The sequence below is a fragment of the Myripristis murdjan genome, chromosome 7 (genome assembly GCF_902150065.1).
Source record: "Myripristis murdjan chromosome 7, fMyrMur1.1, whole genome shotgun sequence".
NCBI lineage: Eukaryota > Metazoa > Chordata > Actinopteri > Holocentriformes > Holocentridae > Myripristis > Myripristis murdjan.
The window spans coordinates 7,257,167-7,278,894 of record NC_043986.1 but is presented as its reverse complement, the minus strand read 5'-3'; the positions used below and the strand labels follow the sequence as shown (position 1 = coordinate 7,278,894).

Sequence of the window (21,728 nt, the reverse complement as noted above, 5' to 3'; positions counted from 1 at the left end):
ACTCATTCATTCATCAAGTAAAAATTCCAAAGATTTGATTTCAGGTTTACTGAGATCCCCAAGTTTGTCTTACTTTTTTCTGCTAAAAATGAAAGAAAACTGTTTTGGTTAGTCTGCTACAGTTCAGTTTCCTATGAGACATCATTATTTATGACAATTAGACTATAAGTGATTAATTGAAGATATAACAGAGCAACTGACGAGGCAAATAATAAGTGGCAGCCCTGCTTGACTCACTCATTCACTTGTTGTTTCATGTATCAGATCGTTGATTATCCATTAATAATTTGTCCGTTCATGTGTTCATTCTCTTTGAGCCTATTAGTCGCCAAATTAAATATTCCTTCATCCTCTTTCTCCAAGAACTTACGGGCACGATGGCGAGCACGGTGTGCGCCTGAGTGTGTCTGAGCAGGACGTCGATGAAGGAGATGACCTGCAGTGTCTTGCCCAGGCCCATGCTGTGGGCCAGGATGCAGCCGAAGCCGCTGCTGCTGCCGAACCGCTCCAGAGACTCCACCAGGTTGTCGTACAGGAAACGGATCCCGCCAATCTGAGAGAGAGGAGATGGGGGAGATGGGCAAGAGATGACGAGAAAGAAAAAGGGAGGAAAGAAACGGGAGAAAGGTGGAAAGAGTGATGCAAAGAAATAAAGTGGGAAACGGCAAAGATGAAAAAGATGACGGCAGGGCGAGAGGAAAAACAGAGTGAAAAGGTCAAAAGCGACAAGGATAAAAGAAAGGGGTGGAAATGAGGATGGAAGAGGAAGGTAAAGCCGAGGAAAAGGTTGAACAGAGAGAGAGAGACAGCACAAAAGAGGAAAGGTGGGTGGTGAAAAAGCAGAGGTGATATATCTCATTATTTTCAGAAATGTGCTCTTACCCAGCAGGCGTTTGATGGAGGACACAAGTTTTCACATGACATTATGAAATGGTAAAAAGAAAACTGGAATAAAAACGGTTTTGTACCAATACTCTATCAGAACATTGTTTTATTTTTTTATCTTGATCATGTTTTCCCAGATACTGAGGTCCTAGTTACTGACATAATGCAGCAAACACTGTCTAAACGTTTATTTCACAGGTTTTCAGCAGCTTGTTGTATCAAAATCCTTCCAGTGTCAAAATGTCTGCGAATCGTTGAGTCTGGTCTGAGCAGCGGTACCTGGTGAGGTTTGACGGCTCGAGCCAGCTGAGGCAGCAGGAAGATGTCGCCTTCCGCGGCCGGATGATTCAAGTTGACCAGAACCCGGCCCTGAGCGTCCGGCTGGTTGAGAGCGTCGTTGACGTGCGCGCCGCTCGGCTCGCTCTGCTCCTCCTCGGCGGTGGACTCGTGGCTGCTGATGTGGACGATGCCTTCGTCGTCGCCCGAGCTCAGATCGATCACATCTGGAGGGAGAAGGGAGGGTCAAAGAGACATATTAGATAAACATTTTGCCTAACCTTTACTTCTTCAGACTTACTTTCCAGAAAAATATGCTTAAATTAACCTGTAATATAGTTTCAATTTTGAGTGTTTGATAGTTTTTCAAAAGGTGGATGTGTTATTTTGGGTTCAAAGTCTTGTTATGCATCTTTTTTCAAATATATGCTTAACATACTATGCCTTTTATGCACTTTAAAATTCTAAAAGTCGACTCGTTTCCATAAAACTTAAATAAAAAGGTTTTCCAGATTTTTTTGGAGCAGTGGTCAGGGAGGAACCTCTGCATCAGAGGCAGACGACATTGAAACACTAAAATCTGAAATTTTCTAAAGGTCTGATGAAAAACTTATGACTGTAATAAAAGGATCTGAACAGCTGAAAAACACTCAGTAGACAAGACAACATGTAAACTTTAATCTCAAGTTAAAATATAGTGATGGTGAAACTAAGAGGCTGTATAAGAAAAGTGCATTCTCAGATGTTATGCTTTTAGTTTATATTATTAGCACTATTGTTGTGGATCATTCACACTGTTTTACTGTTTTTGTTTATTTCTTTTGTAACACACTTTCTTTCTTATCGCTTAAATGGTGCTAGAAAACATTCATCATTCATCATTTATCATTTCATCTCAAATGACCAAAACATAACAAAATACACCTGGTGTTGTGGACAGTAACTACCATGATGTGTTCACCGGCCTTGGCACACGCTCAGCTCACGCCACGTTTGTTCTCTTTCACAGTAAACACTCAACTTTATCGCCGGCGCGGCTCGCCCGACGTCACGCCGCGTGGAGACGTCAGAGCGCCGCAAGAATCCATATCTTAACAAAAGGAGCCGGTGTCACCGGCATCAAGTGATAAAAAAAAAAAAAAAAAAAAAGTTATACAAGCGTGGTTTTGTGAGGGTACGGAGAGAGAGAGAGTGAGAGAGAGAGAGAGAGAGACAGAGAGAGACACAGAGAGAGAGAGAGAGAGAGAGAGAGAGAGAGAGAGAGAGAGAGAGAGAGAGAGAGAGAGAGAGAGAGAGAGAGAGAGAGAGAGAGAGCTTATGTAACTGTAGTGAATGGCTGGTTATACAAGTAGGATTAGAGTGGAGGGGGAGACTGGTTATGCAACCCCAACTAGAAATGTCACTGTGCCACTGTGTGGTGTGTGTGTGTGTGTGTGTGTGTGTGTGTGTGTGTGTGTGTGTGCGCGTGTGTGTCCTGGCTCATAACCAGGATTAGCCAGCTTTATTGCTCCATAGCCCCACTTTGATCTGGCCCACAGACACACACACACACACACACACACACACACACACACTCTCTCTCTCTCTCTCTTTGTCTCTCTTTCCTTTCATCTCTCATCCCTCCATTTGTTTTCTCTACCTCACTTCTTTCTCTCCCGGCTCACTGATCTCCATATTTCACTTTGTTCCACCTCTGTCATACATTCTCTCTTCTGTGTGTGTGTGTGTGTGTGTATGTGTGTGTGTGTGTGTGTGTGTGTGTGTGTGTGTGTGTGTGTGTATGCTGCAGGTGCATCTCTGATTTGCCTCCATCTCCCTCCTCAGTGTAGGAGTATGCGTGTTTCTCCTTGACTGTGTGTGTGTGTTTGTTTATCCTTGACTGATCGAGTGACTGCCTCTGTGTGTGTGTGTGTGTGTGTGTGTGTGTCTGTATGAGTGAGTGTGTGTGTGTGTTTGTGTCAGAGAGAGAGAGAGAGTGAGAGAGAGAGGGAGTGTGTGTGGTTAATAAGGGAACGGTACATGATGTACTCTGTAGAGGTTTTAAATATTCTGATGCCGATGCCAGCTAATCTACCACAACTCCCTCCACTGTTAGACAGCCCCACACACACACACACACACACGCACACACACACACACACACGCACACGCCCACAACTTGACAGAAACTAAAGGGATTTTTATATTTGTTGTTCAGCGGGGCGACTTAATTGGGTCTGAAATCTTCCAAAATGCTTCAGCGTCCGTTCACCCACCAAGGAATTAACTTTTCATCAGTTTGAGAAGAAAAAAAAAAAATCTGCAGGCCCTGATTATCTTCATCACTTTGTCTGTAACTCAGGGCCAAGTTTTTATTTGAAACGGAGCTGACAGTCAGCATCTTGTAAATGTTCTTCACTGTGATAGCAGGAAGCCTGAGAGCGATGGAGAACCAGGGGAAACCACCAGAGTGGAGCAGGAGTGAGCGCACTGTGAAAAATATCAATCTGGGATGAGATAATCCCACTTGTTTCCAGAACTTTCTTGAATTAAGTGTCATTTGCTTGACCCGAGTGGGTTCATCTGCCTTATTCTGCCTTGTTTCGACATAATTATACTTTTTCACAGATAAAATCTTGAAATACACAAAACTGCACTGGAAACGTGGGATTATCTCATCCTACTGGCGGATTTTTTTTTTTTTTTTTTTTTTAAATCTTGTTTTAAGGAAAATTTAAGATTTTACGACTCAGTGAGACTGAATGACTTTGTTAAGATGGGAGATTTTTTGCGGTGTATGTGCATCTAGAAGCTGGGGTCCACTGGAAAAAATATGCACCTGAGCAAGTCTCAAGATTATCTCATCTCTCAAAAACAGCTGCCAAAACATCTGCCAGTGAGATGAGATAATCCCACTTGTTTCCACTGCTGTTTCACCTACATCTTTCTTCCCTGGGAGCAAGAACACGTGTATTAAATTAGTATCAAAATGACACAATCCAAGAAAATTCTCGAAACAAGTTGATTAGCATCGGAAACAAATGGGCTTATCTCATCCTGCTGGCTGATTTTTTTTTTCCTTTAAAGAAAAACAACCTCTCTGAAAACCGTCATGAAGACACCGATGTCAGCTTATGAGTGAAATAAAAAATTTTTGGTGTTTTTCTTCTTCTGTGTTTCCTGGAAATGTAAGCTGATGTGGTCTTTTAATGCGCCGTGCAAATTTCCAGACCCTTGGGCTCGGGGAAAAGCGATTTGAAACGGAGTGTATAATTTAATAAATGCATGGCTGTCATGAGGCTATTAAGGCTGTTTTGCTTCATTTCTGAAAAGTGATATTTTAAAGATGCGAGGCTATACCAGCAAAGTGGTGGAACTGCACGCTACACTGATATCTCCCTTTCTCTCTTTTTTTTTTTTTTTCAGTAACATTCACTCGCTGACTGGCAGAGGTGCCCTTGGGCAAGGTATGTAACCTCAAATTCACAGCTTACAGTAGAAGCCTGTGGTTTTGCTGGGCGGCTCCAAGGTCTCAGCAGCCGCATGAATGTTGAGCAAGGTGGTGCTGAAACTGATCTTTTGTCCTCTCTAAACCTTTACAAGACAAACAAAAAGGTTGAAAAAAATGAGCCTCTAAGCCATCAGCTCTAAAAAGTGAAAGTAAAGATTGGAGCTTGATGCTGGAAATGATCTTCAGTCTCTTCCTCTACATATGTAAAAGGTGAAAATGAAGCAAAATGAAGGTGAAGATTTGTTCCACAGCCAGCTAATGTCTGAGGATGAACGTGTACAGACTTTATTTTCACCGCTCATTCATTCTGTGATCCTTTACTTGTAAAACAGGAAGATCTTGTCTTCCCAATCTCGATTCTGTTTGTTTACTTTAAACAGCACAGCATAGTACTCTAGGATATTTTCTAGGAATTCATTTTCTAAGATTCATTTTTTTTTTTTTTTTTGTTTTTGTTTTTTTGGAATAGACGTCACTTTTTCCGAAATATTCCACATCAAAAGCAGAGCAAACATTTCTCCACGTCGCCTCAGGACTCACATGAGGCTCTTTAAAGCTTCTGAAGGATCGGGAACTAAAAGTGAGCCTTGGCCTGTGATGACAATATACAACCGGATGCCGCACTCATAAATAACCTTTACAGCTTCAGGATCACCACACTGCAAAAAAAAAAAAAAAAAAAAAAAAAAAATCTCTTAACAAGTAATTTAGTCTGACATTCAGTCTTAAAATCTTGTGGAAAAAAAAAGTCTGCCAGTGGGATGAGATACCCCCTCTTGTTTGCTGTGTGGTTTCACTTGTTTCAGGAATTTCACTGCACAAATTAAGTATTAAATTAAATTAAACTATTAAATTAAATTAAATTAAGTATAAATATGATGAAACAAGGCAGAATAAGGCAGAGCAGCCCACTAGGATCAAGAAAAAACACATGATGGAAAAAAAACTGTGGAAACAAACTGATTATCATTGGAGACAAGTGGATTTACCTCATTTTTGATCTTGTTCGAAGAAAAATATAATTTTAAGACTGAACATGAGATGCGATGAATTGTTAAGATGTATTCTGTTTTTTTGCAGTGTATCCCCTTACACGACCCCGCCGCTGTGCTCTGACCCACTGGCCCACTTACGCAACCAAAATGTCAAAGGTCACCTGGGCCCGGAGCCAATAGGCGAGCGGCATCAATCACAACGTCAGGGACTCGTGAACCTGTCCCTCATCGTGAATTTCAGAATAAAGCTCAACTGTCACGGGAACACTGAGCCTAAAAAGGGGCCCGTATCGTTCTTTTTCTTGTTAGTTTTTGAGGCCGTTTGATTTTTTCCCTCTCACTTTCACGCTTTCTCTCGACTGTGCAGTTTAGTATTTCTGTCCTTTTCCTCTCCCTGCGGTGTTTCTATTAAAAACCTGAACCTGAACCGAGCCAAAAGGGCATATTCTATTGGAAGGGAACGCGGGGCCATTTCGAGATGCATGACTAAAGTCCGTGCTGAAGGTCAAAGGGCATCAGGCTGAGGAGTCGAGAGGCTTTCTGCTGCTCTGGAGCGACGATCGGTTCTTTACTCCAAACCTTCCTGTCACAGCAACACGGCCTCATCGGGTCGTAACGTGTTTCAATGAGGCACTTCATCCATTTTCACCCTTCAGATGTTCTTACAAAGGCAAACAAAAACTGCAAGACAAGTGAAACTTGTTTACCGTGTTTTCTCCTTGTTTCAAGGATTAAATTGCAAAACACGGGTAAGCCGGATCGCTGCTCCCGTTTCAAGGTGAAGCCACTTGACGCTGAACAAATCTTGAAAGCAGCGCACAAAAGGAAAAATCTCTCTCTCTGCTTGTAACTGTTTTTCTGCTGTTTTTTTTTTTTTTTTTTCTTAAAGAAAAAATCAACAGAACACCAAGACGGAATAAAAGATTCAACAACTTAAGATGGCCATTGTTTTCTGCACTGTGTGATATCTAATATGTGCTTGTAGTGTTTCTATTGTAATCTATGTTGTGGTCTGGTTCACTCGCACTGCCACAAATAACCAGGTCACGCACTGTACGCTTGAAAATGTGAAGAAATAACTGCAACTAATGATTACTTTCAGCTGATAAATCTATGGATCATTGTTTTGATTAAGAGATCAATAATTTAGTCGAAACAAAACAAAACAAAAAAAAAATATATTAATGTTATAATGATATGAACGGAGCAAATTTGTGCATCTTAGTTAAGCTGAAATCAGCATTTCTACTTAATAAATAATTAGAACAATCTATTATTACAATTATAATCTATTAATCCACTGATGGATTATATCCATTAGTGGATTAATAATCCGTTAATGGATAATCCACATAATCCATTTTCTGTTGATCGACTAATAACTTAATTGACTACCAGTAGTAGAATAAAGGAGTGATTGTACAAATGCAAAGAGTTTATAGCATCTCTACTGTGTGTGTGCGTCTCACCTGTTTTGTGCGTGTGCGTGTGTGTGTGTGTGTCTGTGCGTCTCACCTGTTTTTTGTGTGTGTGCTACAGTTGCGCAGGCGGGCGCTTTAGTCTTGCTGTCGTCCTCGCTGACGCTGCTGGAGTCCAGGCGGATCACTTCCTGTCGGGACGAGGCCACTTCCTGTTGCGAAGCTGTTGACGCCGTTGACGACGACACATGCTGGGCCACGTCCCCTGAAGGAAGAGAGGAAACGAAGAAAGAAAGAAAGAGAGAGATGCGGAGAGAGAAAGGAAAGCAGAGCAAGGAAAACAGGGAAAAAGTTCGGAAAAGTGAGAAACTGTGTTGATTTAACAATATTACGACTTGTAGCATCTATCAATGATAAATAATCAACGTTGCTGCATATTTTCCTTTATGCGGGATTACTTACTTATTAATTACTATTAAATAATAAAATATGAAGTCAGGATCCTGTAGCTGGAAAGCAAAACTTCTCCTAACACTGTAACGTTACAGTTTTAACAGCTTATTTAGGCTTTTCTCGATCCTGACTTCTGTTTCCTTCCGTGCATTTCTTTAATCTTGTGTCACAGCAGCATCTGGGGATTAGGATTAGGAGCCTCGGTTGGGGTGCAGGTGTGTTTGAGTACCGGTTGTGTTTGCGTGTATTTGAGTACCGGTTGTGTATTCAGGCAGCAGCGGTACGGGGAAATCCTGTTTTCTCTGCTGCTCCAGGCGCTGCCTCCTCTCCAGCTCCTCCTGCTGGGCGGCTTTGGTACCTGCCTCCAGCTGGTGCTCCCTCAGTAACTTCCTGCAAATACACAGAAAAAAAAACACCATGAATTACCGAGGATTAGCTGTGTTTTGTCTCTGCTCCCCAATAATCCCCCGCAGAAACAGACAGATCCGACACAACAGTTTATGCAGCACGATTTAGTCGTTTGAGAGAGAAAGAGAGGGAAAATGACAAGGGAAAAAATGGATTAATGATTAATTGTTGTGATTCCTCGATAATTATATTTTTCACCGCAGTCAGATCTCCAAATGTGAACCATTCTGGAGCAAAGGCAGCCAGTTTGTTGTTTTAGCTTGTTGGCTGTGCATTTGTTTGTATGTTTTTTTTTTTTTGTAAACAAGGTAGAAAATGGGTTGTTTCCAATGAGAGTCAACTTTACTCCAGGATTATCTTGAATCAAGTATCACTTTCTCAATACCAGTGGGCTCATCTGCCTTACTCTGCCTTGTTTCGACATATTTATACAGGAGGGATTATCTCATCCCACAGGCAGATTTCTTTCCACTTATTTTAAGAAAAACAAGACTTAACGCTGAAGGCTGCAGGTTGTGGTCCAAAAACAACTAACCGCTGAGTGCAAAATCCTTCAATATAAGTTGCAGCGTGAAAAATCATTGTGATGATACAGGACACTTTCTATAAGCGTTTATAACCGCAATGTACAAATCTGCATGTTGTATTTCTCTGATGGCATCTGATGGTTTGTTTTAACTTGTTCACTCTGTTCCAATCATCTGTTATATTGAAATGCTTAAATCAGAAACGTAACCCAGATGTTTTCACGTTCAAATTATTGCAATTACTGCATTAGATATTATTGTAAAAATCTTGGAAGTGACATGTAAAAGCAATAACGCCCTCGGGCTTTATTGTGGTTTGTTACTGGCGGCCGCAGGAGCGAGGCAGCACGGGCCAAGCGCTCTCTGCCTCCCATATGTTATTGATTAAATATAATCACTGACAGATATCATTAGTAATGCGCTTTGATTCGTTGAAATCAGAGGGGGATCAGAGGATCAGAGAGGGGAGAGGAGGAAGGGAAAGGAGGCGTGGCAGCGAGGAGGTTAAGCTTCGGGATCTTCTGTTGCTCAGCCAACAAGAACCTATGGCCACGTCGATTTTATTACTAATACTGTAGGTGTTAGATGGCTCTGTGTGTGTGTGTGTGTGTGTGTGTTTGAGCGTTAGTTTGCTCTCCACCTCAGTAGTAATATACTCGGGGGATTTTGATAATCCTTTTCATCTCAAGGCTGACTGGCACTGTTTGCCAAGCAATGAGTCAGAATCAACCTCCAGCCCTGTATGTGACAAGTATGTAGCCGCCTGTGTGTGTGTGTGTGTGTGTGTGTGTGTGCGCACACTGAGAGCCTGCATATGGTTTGTTTTTGTACTCAGGAGCTTATAACGTGTGGGTATCCATGTGTGGTATGTATGCGTGTAGGGATTGGGATTTTGTGTTTAAACTTTAAGCATCAGTGGTAAATCCTCTGTCAGCAAAATCATAGCTCCTGGCAGCGAGAAACAAAATAAAGTTATTAAAGACGAAATTCATCCCTTTTCCGCACGCTGCAGCTCCGTGGAGGCGAGCTACAGCAAGGACAAAGGAGCATCTCATGTCTAGCAAAGTGAAAATGTCATCGACTGAGCAGGTAACGCACATAAATAAATACTTTACCGAAGCATTCAAATGTGAAAGTGAAACAGCAACAGATTATGTAAACTCAGTTCTGACTGGTTAATTAAGGTATTCTGTGGTTATTTCTTAATAGGAGTGTGTTGTCAAGATCAAGGTGTGGGTCCTCATGACTGTATCGGTTCAGTTCCAAATGAATACAAAACAGACTTGACTGGCACTGTCAGTCAGGACAGGTGTAACCCAACAAGCCGACAAGCAGAATGTGGAGTCTCCATTAACAAACATTACAGATTTCAGCCGGCAGCAGCAAGACTTTGGGCGGCTGTTTGGCTTAACACAAAAGCTTTTTTCAGAGGTTCAAACTCTAATTGTGAAACTATCAGTTCATTAACATACGAGGAGTTCGAGTCCGAAACTGTACACAAAATTCATTGGTCACTAATTACAAAAAATGCTGATAATCCTATCCTATATTATTATATTTTACAACTATTTCATAAGCCAAAGTGTTCAGGTGATTCGTAACTTTAACGGTACGGAAAAGAGAGATGTGACACCTTCTACCAATATTAAAACCCAGCTTTTATTATTAAAAGCTCCAAATTTCAGACTGACCTTCATCACATCAGTCGACTGAAACGGTATAATGGAGTTTTGTAGCTTTTAGCAATAAACGTTATTTTTTCTGACGTCTTTTTACATTTAAGCTGCACCTCTCATCGTTGTTGCGAGGCACAGATTTTTTTTTTTCCTTTTACTGACCTTACTGTAACCCATAATATGCTTTTACTTTAATGACAACAAAACCTTTAGTCAGAGTAGAAGTCAGCTTTTTCCAAATAGCAGATGAAACTCTTCATATAAGTGTATAAACTGTGAGAAGCGATGGCTGCTGCGTTGCGCCTTTAAATCGTCCTGGTTTACATGGTTGTGTCCTCACGCTGTCTACAGAGTAAACACTTTTAGAATCCAAGTGGGCGCACGCGTCTGAACTCCAGACTATTTTTCAAGTTTATTAATAAACCGATACTAAGTCGGGACACGGAGTCCTGTACCTGATGTTGCGTCTCATGTGGGCCGGTTTGGAGGTCCTCTTCTTGGTGCCTGTCAGGGAGGAGGGAGGGGAGGGGCTTTGGCTGGCCGGCCTGGAGGGGGGTCTGGACGCGGGCTGGGAAGGGGGAGGGTGGGCCGCCGTCTCCCCCGAGGGCGAGGTAGATGGGGGAGGGGTGCACTGCCACCCGGCCGGGTCGCCTCCCTGAGCCTCATTCTCGGAGCTGAAGGAGGCACTGTGAGACTGGTCTGCATGGAGGACAGAGGAGAAAACAAGGAGGACAAATTCTGGTTATTTCAAAGGGCAATAAAAGCTGAAACACGGTTAAACAGTCGTGTTTTGTTTCCAAACTCCAAGGCCGTTTCATCACCATCAAAGGTAACAAAACACAGAAACTCTGCACAGACTTTCTTGTTGCAAAGGCTCAAATGTCTCTCTTGCTTGGAGCAATTCACTTTACCAGGTACAGCAAAAAAAAAAAGACAAACATTGTGTCACACTGTGTCTTTGCTAATGCAGACTCCAGTCATAAGACAGGAAACAGTCAGCCAACATGAGGTCGGAGTGAATCAGCACTTTTTTGGCTGTAAACATAGCTCCTTATCCTGTGTTCAGTTTGCATGTTTTTGGTATGAAGTCCTGCAATCCTCCTCCTCTAAGTGCAGAAACGGATGCCAGCCCAGAGCAAAGAGTTAAATAATGGCTGCTAAATAATGTTAAATAATGCGTTTACCTCTGGCATCCCAGTGCCCTCGGCCCCCTCCCTGTATCTAACTCTCAGCGCTGATCACACCTCTAGCCTGCCACCTTTTAATTACAACAGCAGGTTCCGCGCAAGAAACAAGGGACTAAGCGACAGTGATGAACAGTGATGTCGGCTGAGCAGATACGGGAGAAGAGCAGGTTTACACAGCAGGTTATCCGCTTCATTAGTGCATCACACAATATCCACGAGTGTGTTTTGGGTTGTGTGTGCTGGCGGGCACTGTCCCACATTCAGATGGTGCTGCTGTGAAGCCGGGACACCACACCACAGCACAGTGAAGGCCCATTAAGGTACAGCACAGTGTACCTGTCTGTGTGGTGGAACAAATATATCTATACTCAAAATATGAAAACTGACACATGCCGGGGCGTCCCGGTGACTTGACTGGCAGAGCGTGTGTGATTTAGGCGCAGCAGCTCAGGTTTAGGTCTTTGCAGCATGTCAGCCCCTCTCTGTCCTGTCCCTCCTGTCTCTCTCTGCTGTGACGGTCTGACAAAACACAAACTCTCCCCCGAAAATAATCAAAATGGACACGATTGCTCTGTGACCGTGGGTTATTTCTGATGGCAAGGTTTGAGTTCCTCAGCTCTTGGGCAACAATAAATCCAATATATCTAAATACTGTGAGTGAAAACGTTGAGAATGCCTGTCTATGAACAGGAGGGTAGTGTTAATAGGGCTGGTAGTTGTATTAGTTAGACACTTAACATTGCCAAAAACTGACTTTTAGTTTTATTTAGGCTATGCTGGCTCTCTACTTCAAGACATTTTTCACTTACATTTCATTTACTGAACTCCACTAAATCCACATTGCAAAAATGTTATTTTTGTTCGGGTCTCTGTAGCTCGGCTGTAATATATTTAGCTGCTGTTTATGCACAATAAATTCTCTAATGCACCTTCCATGATAGAGTCAGACGTGGTTGCAGGGAGATTTGTGATTCAACTGCAAAATCTATAGTGGAAAAAATAGGAAAAAATAAAACGACGAAAAAAGCTACAGACTGGTTTATCGTTTCACTACTTGTCTTTTCCCTCTCTGCTGTTTAGCTGTATGATTCTTTAATAAAATACTGTTCTAATCTTCTTTTTTTTTGTTTTGAGTGCTTACATGTTGAGTTAGCCAAATGCATTTCCAAAAATCCAATGTTCCTTTTTTTTTTTTTTTAACAGTTCGGCAGTTAGGCAGTTTCAGACGAACTCCAGTAAACGCATCACGGCTGGACTCGGTCCTGATTGGCTCCCTCACTGAAGAATAACTGAAATCCGTCCAATCGGGTCAGTTGTGCAGCGTTTTGACCTGGAAAGCCTCCAAACTCAGAGGAGCCGGTGTTTTGTCGGCCAATCAGGGTCCAGATCCGCGGCGTGGACGGTCCCGCAGGTGTTCTGTTCGACGCGGGGAGAGGATCGCCGTCCCGAGCCAAAGTTCGACGGAGAACAAAACCATGACAACTGAATTCTTTCTCTTCTCTTGGAGACACACTGAACTAGATCTGGGGCTTATGTAAGAGCTGGATCATAAATGGACAGCTTACGAAACACAGACAGGACACAAACACTGACACACACACACACACATTCCGGAGGACACAAATTCACACATGAATACACAAAAACATGGACAGACACCTACACAAACACACACACATGCAAGCAAGCACGTAGACCCCCCACCCCGCACACTCTCTCTCCCTCTCTCTCTCTCTCTCACACACACACACACACACACACACACACACACACACACGCACAACAACAACAACAACAGGCCAGTAAAGCCAAGGATCTGTCTAGGATGGCTAGATAAACAAGGACACACTGTCAACACACATGCTTGCACACATACGGTTTCAATACATAAACACACACACACACACAAACACATGCACTCACACCCACAGCCACGTCATGTTCGCTGCATGACACCTGGCAAACTGACTTAAAGTCTTCCAAAACATAAGCATACAAGCGTGCGCACACACACACACACACACACACACATTTATTTTACATAATGGTGCATGGAGGCTGGTGATGAGCTCACTGTGAGTTGAAAAACAACTTACATAAAACGCCCCTTCAGCCCATCTAGATGATAAGTAACTTCTTTATCTGCCTGCTAATGACACTGCATTCTCAGCCTGTCTTAGAGTCTGTGTGTGTGTGTGTGTGTGTGTGTGTGTGTGTGTGCGCTTTGCATATGCAGAAGAGGGACAAATTACCATTTCAAGACAATCCATTTGCAATCTGGTGGCATCAAATGAATTGCTGCACCAGCAGAGGGATGGATAAACAAATGGACGAATAAATCTGTCACAACACAAACAAATAAACGACTACGCTGCTTGTTAGGTGAGAACCAGGTGAGACTAAACATCCTGTTCACCGCGCGGCATCCCCATACAGAAACAACCACAACACAGGCTCCAGGAGAGGAGTTCACACAGCACTGCGAATGTAAAATAATCCGAATTTTGAGCGGTAATTTACGAGATCCTTACTTTTTTTCCCGCTTTGTCTCCATCTTTGTTGCCAAGTGCTCGTCACCTGTCAATCAAACAGTGTGGGCGGGCTAAATACCTGGTCCTTTTTCTTCTGTTTATTCCAATCAGACCGGGTAATGTGAAACGCATCACTTCCTGTGCAGCAGGAAAGAGGCCGCGGACCTCGAGTGTTTAAGCAGAGAAAATGGAAAAGCTAAATATAGGTTGGATCACTGCTGTGTTAATCGCCTAGTCGCTGATAGAGAGCAGCAAAACAGGCATTATTTGCAAGGAAAGGTCAGGTTATTACTCAAAATTACGTTAAAGAAGAGTTATATAACAATTCCTGAAATGCATAGCGCCTTATCACCACACACACACACACACACATGCGCGCAAAGTGGGCACTCAAAAGCAGACTGAGGGGGCAGACAGGAAGAGAGAGAGGAGGGGGGATGGGAGAAAGATGAAAGCGAGGTCATCATTCAAAGACAGATATGCACTGTAGAGTGAGAGGGGGTGGAAACACACACACACACACACACACATACACACACACCCCACACGCACACACACTCTCACGCAAGCAAACACACACAGACGTGGATTCTGGGAAGCAAGACTGTTTCTTCCTCTCAGGTCAAAAGGACAGCGTGTCCCAAAATTATTCACCAGAGAGAGAGAGAGAGAGGAAAAAGAGCGAGAGACACTGACGGCGTGCTGTGTGAATAACATTATACTAAAAAATCTATTATGAATTTCCAGTCGTTACAGCATAGCCTGCATTCACATGGCCGCCCCTTCATATCCGCTTACCTTTTCCCCACATAAGTATTTATAAACGGTAATGGTAAGCACCAAAAGGCTGATTAAATATTTATACACAGCACTTAGGAACAACAGCACTTATGAACCGTATTCAAAAAAATGTCTATTAATGTTAAAAATATCCTTATACCACGATGTCACTCTGTGTTTGTTGAGTGTTATAAGCATTTTGGTTTTCAGAGGGGAAACAAGAAAGAGCAGACCGTCCGTTTTAACAGCCACTTTAGCCACTTGTAACGTCTGACCTTTACGTTTTTATTTATTCATTTGTTTGCTCCCAAAAAAAAAAAAGATGAGTACCTCTGAGTGACGGTCAGGAGCTGAGGGAGCAGACAAACTCGAACATCAGGCTTTCCTCAGTGGATCTGAATTTGAATACTCTGGACCGTACACATGTCATGTGTGTAATTACCACACCCTGCGACGCTGACGAGGAGGCGTCTTTGCTTTTCAAGTTTTGACTTTTTATATAAGAGCGCGGGCAACCCAGAATCGGTATGTGTGTCAGCGGTTTATGTAACAGTTGAGGTCTGTCTTTTTTACTAGCCACTTTGGCAGAACGCCAGCTTGTATTCAATCACTTTTTTCTTTTCTTTTCTTTTCTTTTCTTTAAACCGAAAGAAAAAACAAAAACTCCTTCAAGGAACTACCTTAAGGGAATATACTCATAAATACTAACCTGTCTTTTTATTCCAGATTTACCTGGGTATAAAACAGAGCTGTACAGTGAGGAAAACCAAGAAAGAAAGAGATGTTGAGGCATGCAGTAACAGGGATCCCACTCTTTCCATGATTAAATGTTGAATTTTCATGACCTATATAGATGCAGCATGACCTTTTTTCCCCTTGATCAAAATTTTTACATTGATTTGTCACCAGAATATATTTAATTCCTTGATTTTCCCTGTGTAGAATAGATTTCTCAGACTTTTTTCATAGACTTTCATGGATTTTTCAGACTTTTCTTGTACCCTGACTGTATGTTATTAATGAATAGATGCCTTCACACACACACGCAAACAGGCAGCCATACACACACACACTCTGAGGAGAGCCACGCTAAGGTCTGACAAGACAGTGGGGACAGATTATACAACACACACATACACACGCTTTGCAAATGTGTTATATAACTAATGAAAAGCGTCCCATACTCCCTACTGAGGGCCCGGGAAACTGAAAACCACTCTTGAATTGTGCCACACAAATCAAACACACACACACACACACACACACACACTTGTTTCAGGCACAGAGGAAACCATACGTCAACACACACACGGCAGCCTTCCAATCAAAATAGCCACTCTGATAAAAAGGGGAGCTGTTGGCCGTGTGACACAACACACACACACTCACACTCACACACGCACACACACGCGTGCCTTGCAGTCATTATATAATGCAATGTGGATCACAATACAGGGATTAGGGTTAAAATGAATCCCCCCCACAACTTCCCCAAACACCCCCCGTGTCACTCGTCGACCCAGTCCCACCAGCTCGCCGGCGCCTCCTCCCGTCGCCCCTGGCTCAAATTCCTCACATCCATCTCTCATGACCGTCAACAGCGCCGGCAACGCCACCAATCATCACGCCCGTCACTAACGAGCAGGAATGAGCCCACTGGCATTTACATGATATCTCACAGGACGGCGAGGCTCGGCCGGCCTGGGACAGCGTCTGTGTCTCCAGGGACCTACGTTCCCTAAATGGGTTATTTTTTTTTTTTTTCATACACCATTTTCAAACATGACATACTTCACACTTGTTATTTACATGACATGGTACTATCAGATTCTGTGTTTTTGTTAACACGGCCAACCGGAGGGCTTTATTCTATTTGTAATTTGAAGGAACATGGGATTTGTGTTTGCTGCCATTTCTAAAAACGTTGTATTTGAATAAGAGAGTATATCTTTGGAAGCAACTTGACCATAAAACACCATTTCAGATATTATTTACTTAACACATACAATACCTTTACTTAACACATACAATTTGGCATTTTTGTTTAATATAATTATCCTATTTATGTTGAGGGACTATATGACTGAGGGATCATGGCGCAGTTTTTAATTTCTCATTGACCTTCATTCATTCTGTACAGCCTTAATATTAGCCATAAGCAATGTACTTCTAACCTTAACTTTAACCAATAAGCCAAAATGACCACCTAAAATGTAAAAAAAAAAAAAAAAAAAAAAAACAGTATTGCTGTGCTAGGAAATGCTAATTAGCGGCCTATTATACATATGCATCTGCTTCTATGTTAGGCTAAGTTATCTATTAGAAGCTAGTGGACTCGCATAGTAACATTAGCTTTGGCTGCTACATTAGCCTGCTGTCTAGTTAGCAGGCTAGCCAACAGTTTGTTCTGCCTCTCCTACAAGATAAGAGTTAGTGTTTTGTGGTATGAACTAAAGCTAAAGGCAAGACAATTTACTGTGTCACAGTGACCTACATTTGATAACAAATTTCTGTTATCAGAGTGCTCACTTTGAATTTTCACCGAACTGACCGACATCCACACCACAACATAGAAGTTAGCCGTTATTTACAGAAAGCTAATTCACCTTCATTCGTTCGTACTTTAGTGTCGACGTGAGGAAGCGTAGAGGCTACTTTGGTAGTGACTAATGGGTAAATAAATAAACAAATGAAGGCAGTAATGTTACAGTATATTACCTTCAAATTAGGCGGCGTCATTCATTCCTAGCATCTGATTCTTCTCCAGTTAGCATAGGTTTTATTTAGCTCGTGCTCAACTGAAACGCGAACGCCTTCAAGCCCCTGGCCGAGGCTGTTACCATGGCAACATATTCACACAGCTCGAAAGCTAAAAATTTATCTATGTATTTTTTTTTTTTTTTTTTAATTTGTTTAGTTGTTTGTTTGTTTGTTTGTTTGTTTGTTTGTTTGTTTAGCACATGGACAACACTTAGCTTTTGGAAAATCTGTCTCATGCTGCCCTGAAGATATTTCCTCTGAGTTTCTCACCTTCTGCCATCGATGTCAATAGAGTCCATATTCAATAGAGTCCACGTCTTCATTTTCCTCTTTTAATCTGTAATTATGTTAATGTGGCTGGTGTCAAACGATGTAAACTCGGATTCGGAGGCCGCCCCTCCCGGTCAAGGTGTGAGAGTCTGTCTTCTCTCGGCGGCCGGTCGTTGCCAGGCAACCAAATCAAAGTCACACACCGACCCCGGCTTCACAACAGTCACACAGCACAGGTGAGACAAGTGATGAGAGCAAATGACTTAAGACATGAGGATGAATACAAGTGTAACCCAGACGTCCATCTAAGCACGCGCACACACGCACGCACGCACACACACACACACACACACACACACACACAGTGGCTTTGTGAAATGCTGAATCATAAGCAGTCAATACGTGTCACACAGTAGATGAACACTGTGCAGCTTTTTGCCATTTTTCTACACCATTGATTTGTTCTGGTGACCACCCCCGGCTGGGCGTACGACACACACACACACACACACACACTCTCTCACACAGCCGGAATAGAACACCAAGCATGCCTTTAGCCATGCTGTTCCTCTCAAAAACAACACAACATGTACTTGAGAAATATGGAGCTCAGACACTGCAGGGCCATCAACAACCAAACGATGGTGTGTGTGTGTGTGTGTGTGTGTATGTATGTGTGTGTGTGTGTGTGTTAGCGTGCATGTGTGCTTTGGGGAAGGGTTCAGTGGAGAAATGCCTTCTGCAACCACAAGGTTGTATAACCAGATCTACGTATGGTAAGAGTTTATATAACTCCTCTTTACCCTTAAACACTGCTACCACTGGCCTCCAATGGTAGAAACTCTGAGTGTGTGTGTGTGTGTGTGTGTGTGTGTGTGTGTGTGTGTGTGTGTGTGTGTGGCACAAGGGGTGGCATGGCCCTCCAGTGTGCCAATGTGATGAAGAATGAAAGAGCAAAGAGGGGAAAAAGAGAGAAAGTAAAACTAAAGCCTCTGGGCAGAGAGAGAGAATAGAGAGAGAGAGAGAGAGAGAGAGAGAGAGAGAGAGAGAGATTAAGAAAGACAAAAGGACAGTGAGAGACAGTAAACCACTCGCACAAAGAGAGAAACTGAACATCTCGTCCTGATGGCATCAAATCAGCACATATTACATGTTCCTGCGTCCTCAAAACCTCATAATTGCAATTTTTGCCAATTTTCGCATTTTCACCTTAACCGAATCACCGCATGAGAGTTTTGCACGGCTGAGACAATCACAGAAGCTTCGATGTGACGTGAAATCCTTTCCAGCTCTGGTGAATAAACTCAATAAGGCATCCTGGTCAAGCTGAGACCAGCCTCTCTGTGTTGGCGCCTACGGAGTAAAAAAAAAAAAAAGTTTGGAGATACAAGGTTTTCATCCGAAAGTGACAAAGAAGTGGCCAGAAATCATTAAGGGTTTTTTGTTTGTTTGGTTGATTTTTTTTTTTTTTTTTGGTGAGATATCAGTGGTTGCACTTTAGGATAAAAACTGTCTGTCAAACGGATTAGTGCGGATGAAAAAACAGCCTGACCTCCAGCGTGAAACATGAGACGAGATGGTAATCTGTAACGTCATCAAGTAACATTTCCCGGAGCCGCTCCATTAATAATGAACGGCGAGTCGCAACCGAGACTCGCGCCTGAAAACCTGCCGCCTCAAACTGTAAACATCACAAAGTCTCATCAAGCTCGGTCCAATTATTAGAGCAATCCCCCCTCATGATTAAAACAACGAATACACCTTTAAAATATTTCTCATATTTCCTATAGATATTGCCGGCGGTGGAAAGAGTACTACAAACTGATGCGCAAGTATTGTTAGATGTACCATCTGTATATTTCATACACTGCAAAAACGCAAAATCTTACCAAGATTATTTGTCTTATTTCAAGTCAAAAATGTCTTATTTCTAGTCAAAATATCTCATTACGCTTAAAATAAGACATGATCACCTCAGAAGTAACTTGTTTTTAGACAATTTTCACTTTCAAGTGAAAATTCACTTGAAACAAGTGAAAATTTGCTTGTTTCATTGGCAAAATTTGCCAGTGGAAAAAGTGAAAATTCACTTGAAATAAGTGAAAATTAGCTAGAAACAAAAAACAAATTTTGCCAATGAAACAAGCAAATTTTCACTTGTTTCAAGCAAATTTTCACTTGAAACAAGAGACAACTGTCTAAAAACAAGTTACTTCTGAGGTGATCATGTGTTATTTTAAGTGTAATGAGATATTTTGACTAGAAATAAGACATTTTTGACTTGAAATAAGACAAATAATCTTGGTAAGATTTTGAGTTTTTGCAGTGTATTGTTAGATGTATTTATTTTTTGTATTTTTTATTGTATTTTTTACTGTATATAGTCTGTATATAGTGTTTATTGTGTATATATTTTTGCATTTATTCTATTTAAATTTTATTTTATGTTTCCATTGCTGCTGTAACACAAGAATTTCCCAGTTTGGGATTAAGAAAGTGCACCTATCTATCTATCTATCTATCTATAAGTAGAAGTACTGTCACTCTGCTGGTATTTGACTGCAGTAGAAGTCGAAGTAGTTTCACTTGTTTAGTGTAAATCTGTTGAAGCAGTGAAAGGCAGCAGGATCAAGAAAATGACACTTGATTCAAGAAAATTCAAAACAACTTGAATTTTCTCATCCTACCGCCAGATTTTTTTTTTTTTTTTGTATTTTTTTCAAAACTGCTTTAAGGAAAAAAAAAAAAAAGATTTTAACTCTGAATATGAGACTGAACGACTCCTTATGATGGAGATTTTTTTTTTTATTTTTTTTTTATCAGATATCCAACACCAGCATTCATAAATGATAAATCTGGAGAGCTGAGAGGCCGAGCTGAGAGAGAAATCAATACATGTTTCATGCTCACACACACACACGCACGCACACACACACACACACACACACACACAAACACACACACACAGGAAATGTGAGGTCCTTGGCACTTGACCTACATACCAAGTCTAGTGTTGTTACATACCCACATTCAGAGTGGCACACACACACACACACAGAGTTTTGGTGTTACATACCAGACCACTGACACTCTGCTCTGTGACCACTCCTGTTACACAACCTGAACTGAAGCGCCACTGTTTGTGCATTCAGGCGTGTGTGTGTGTGTGTGTGTGTGTGTGTTTGTGTTTCTTGCCACTTTCTAAAGTAAGCCACTTTCTTAACGTCGCTCAGTGACAGTCATTTAATGGTTTTAGCCGCTTTTCGAGTAAAAATCCTAAACATTTGTCGACTGCAGCTTCACTAAGATGTCAAACATGCTCACACCGTCTGCCTTTTCTCCGTTCATATCATTATAAAATTAATAACCTACTTTATTTTTCTTGGTTTTGCCGGTCAAACTAAGGAAGCAGTTTGGAGACATATTTCTTTTGTCCTCTGCTAACTTCCAGTGTGCATTTCTCATCGCTTTGGCAATTCACAGACCAAATGATTAAATCAATAAATTAAAAAAAAAAAAAAGACCAGTAAATTATGTAACTATGAAAATAATCATTAGTTGGACAGCTACACTTCTTCCCCTGCTCCTCCCCTTTTCCCTTTGAGTCACTGGCTGACTCTCTCTCTCTCTCTTTCTCTGTTTCTCTCTCTCGCTCGCCCCTGACCACTGCCTACATAAGCAGATTATAGATTACGCTCGATGTGTGTATTTACTACACGCCTCGGAGAATCCTCGTCACACACATACGCAAAACAAAAACACAGGACAAGCTGTCTTTATCCATCTGGGACGGTGTGGTTGTGTGTGTGTGTGTGTGTGTGTGTGTGTGTGTGTGTGTGTATGAGAGGGGGGAGATTCCAGGAAGTGGACAGGAAATGGAGGGACACAGAATTCACTGTAATGGAGCTCCAAATTGATTTATCTAATCATTTTCAGCCCCAAAAACCAGATGCTGGCCGACCGCCGTGGCTGGATGAGTCATTTCAGAGACGGCGGAGGGTGAATAAATTTTTATTCGCTGCGTATACAGAAGCGCAAAACAGAAATCTGCTCCGTCCTAACGCACAGATCC

General features: G+C 42.0%; 1 protein-coding gene across 1 annotated transcript in view; it reads right to left on the bottom strand.

The window, feature by feature from the left end:
- The window catches only part of LOC115362280 (helicase ARIP4-like), an 84,688-nt gene that overhangs the window by 17,238 nt on the left and 45,722 nt on the right, over positions 1-21,728 (bottom strand). Inside the window, 5 exon segments of the mRNA XM_030056138.1 lie at positions 371-553; positions 1,165-1,388; positions 7,162-7,329; positions 7,774-7,907; positions 10,584-10,827. Of these exon segments, the coding sequence (XP_029911998.1) occupies positions 371-553; positions 1,165-1,388; positions 7,162-7,329; positions 7,774-7,907; positions 10,584-10,827 (953 nt within the window).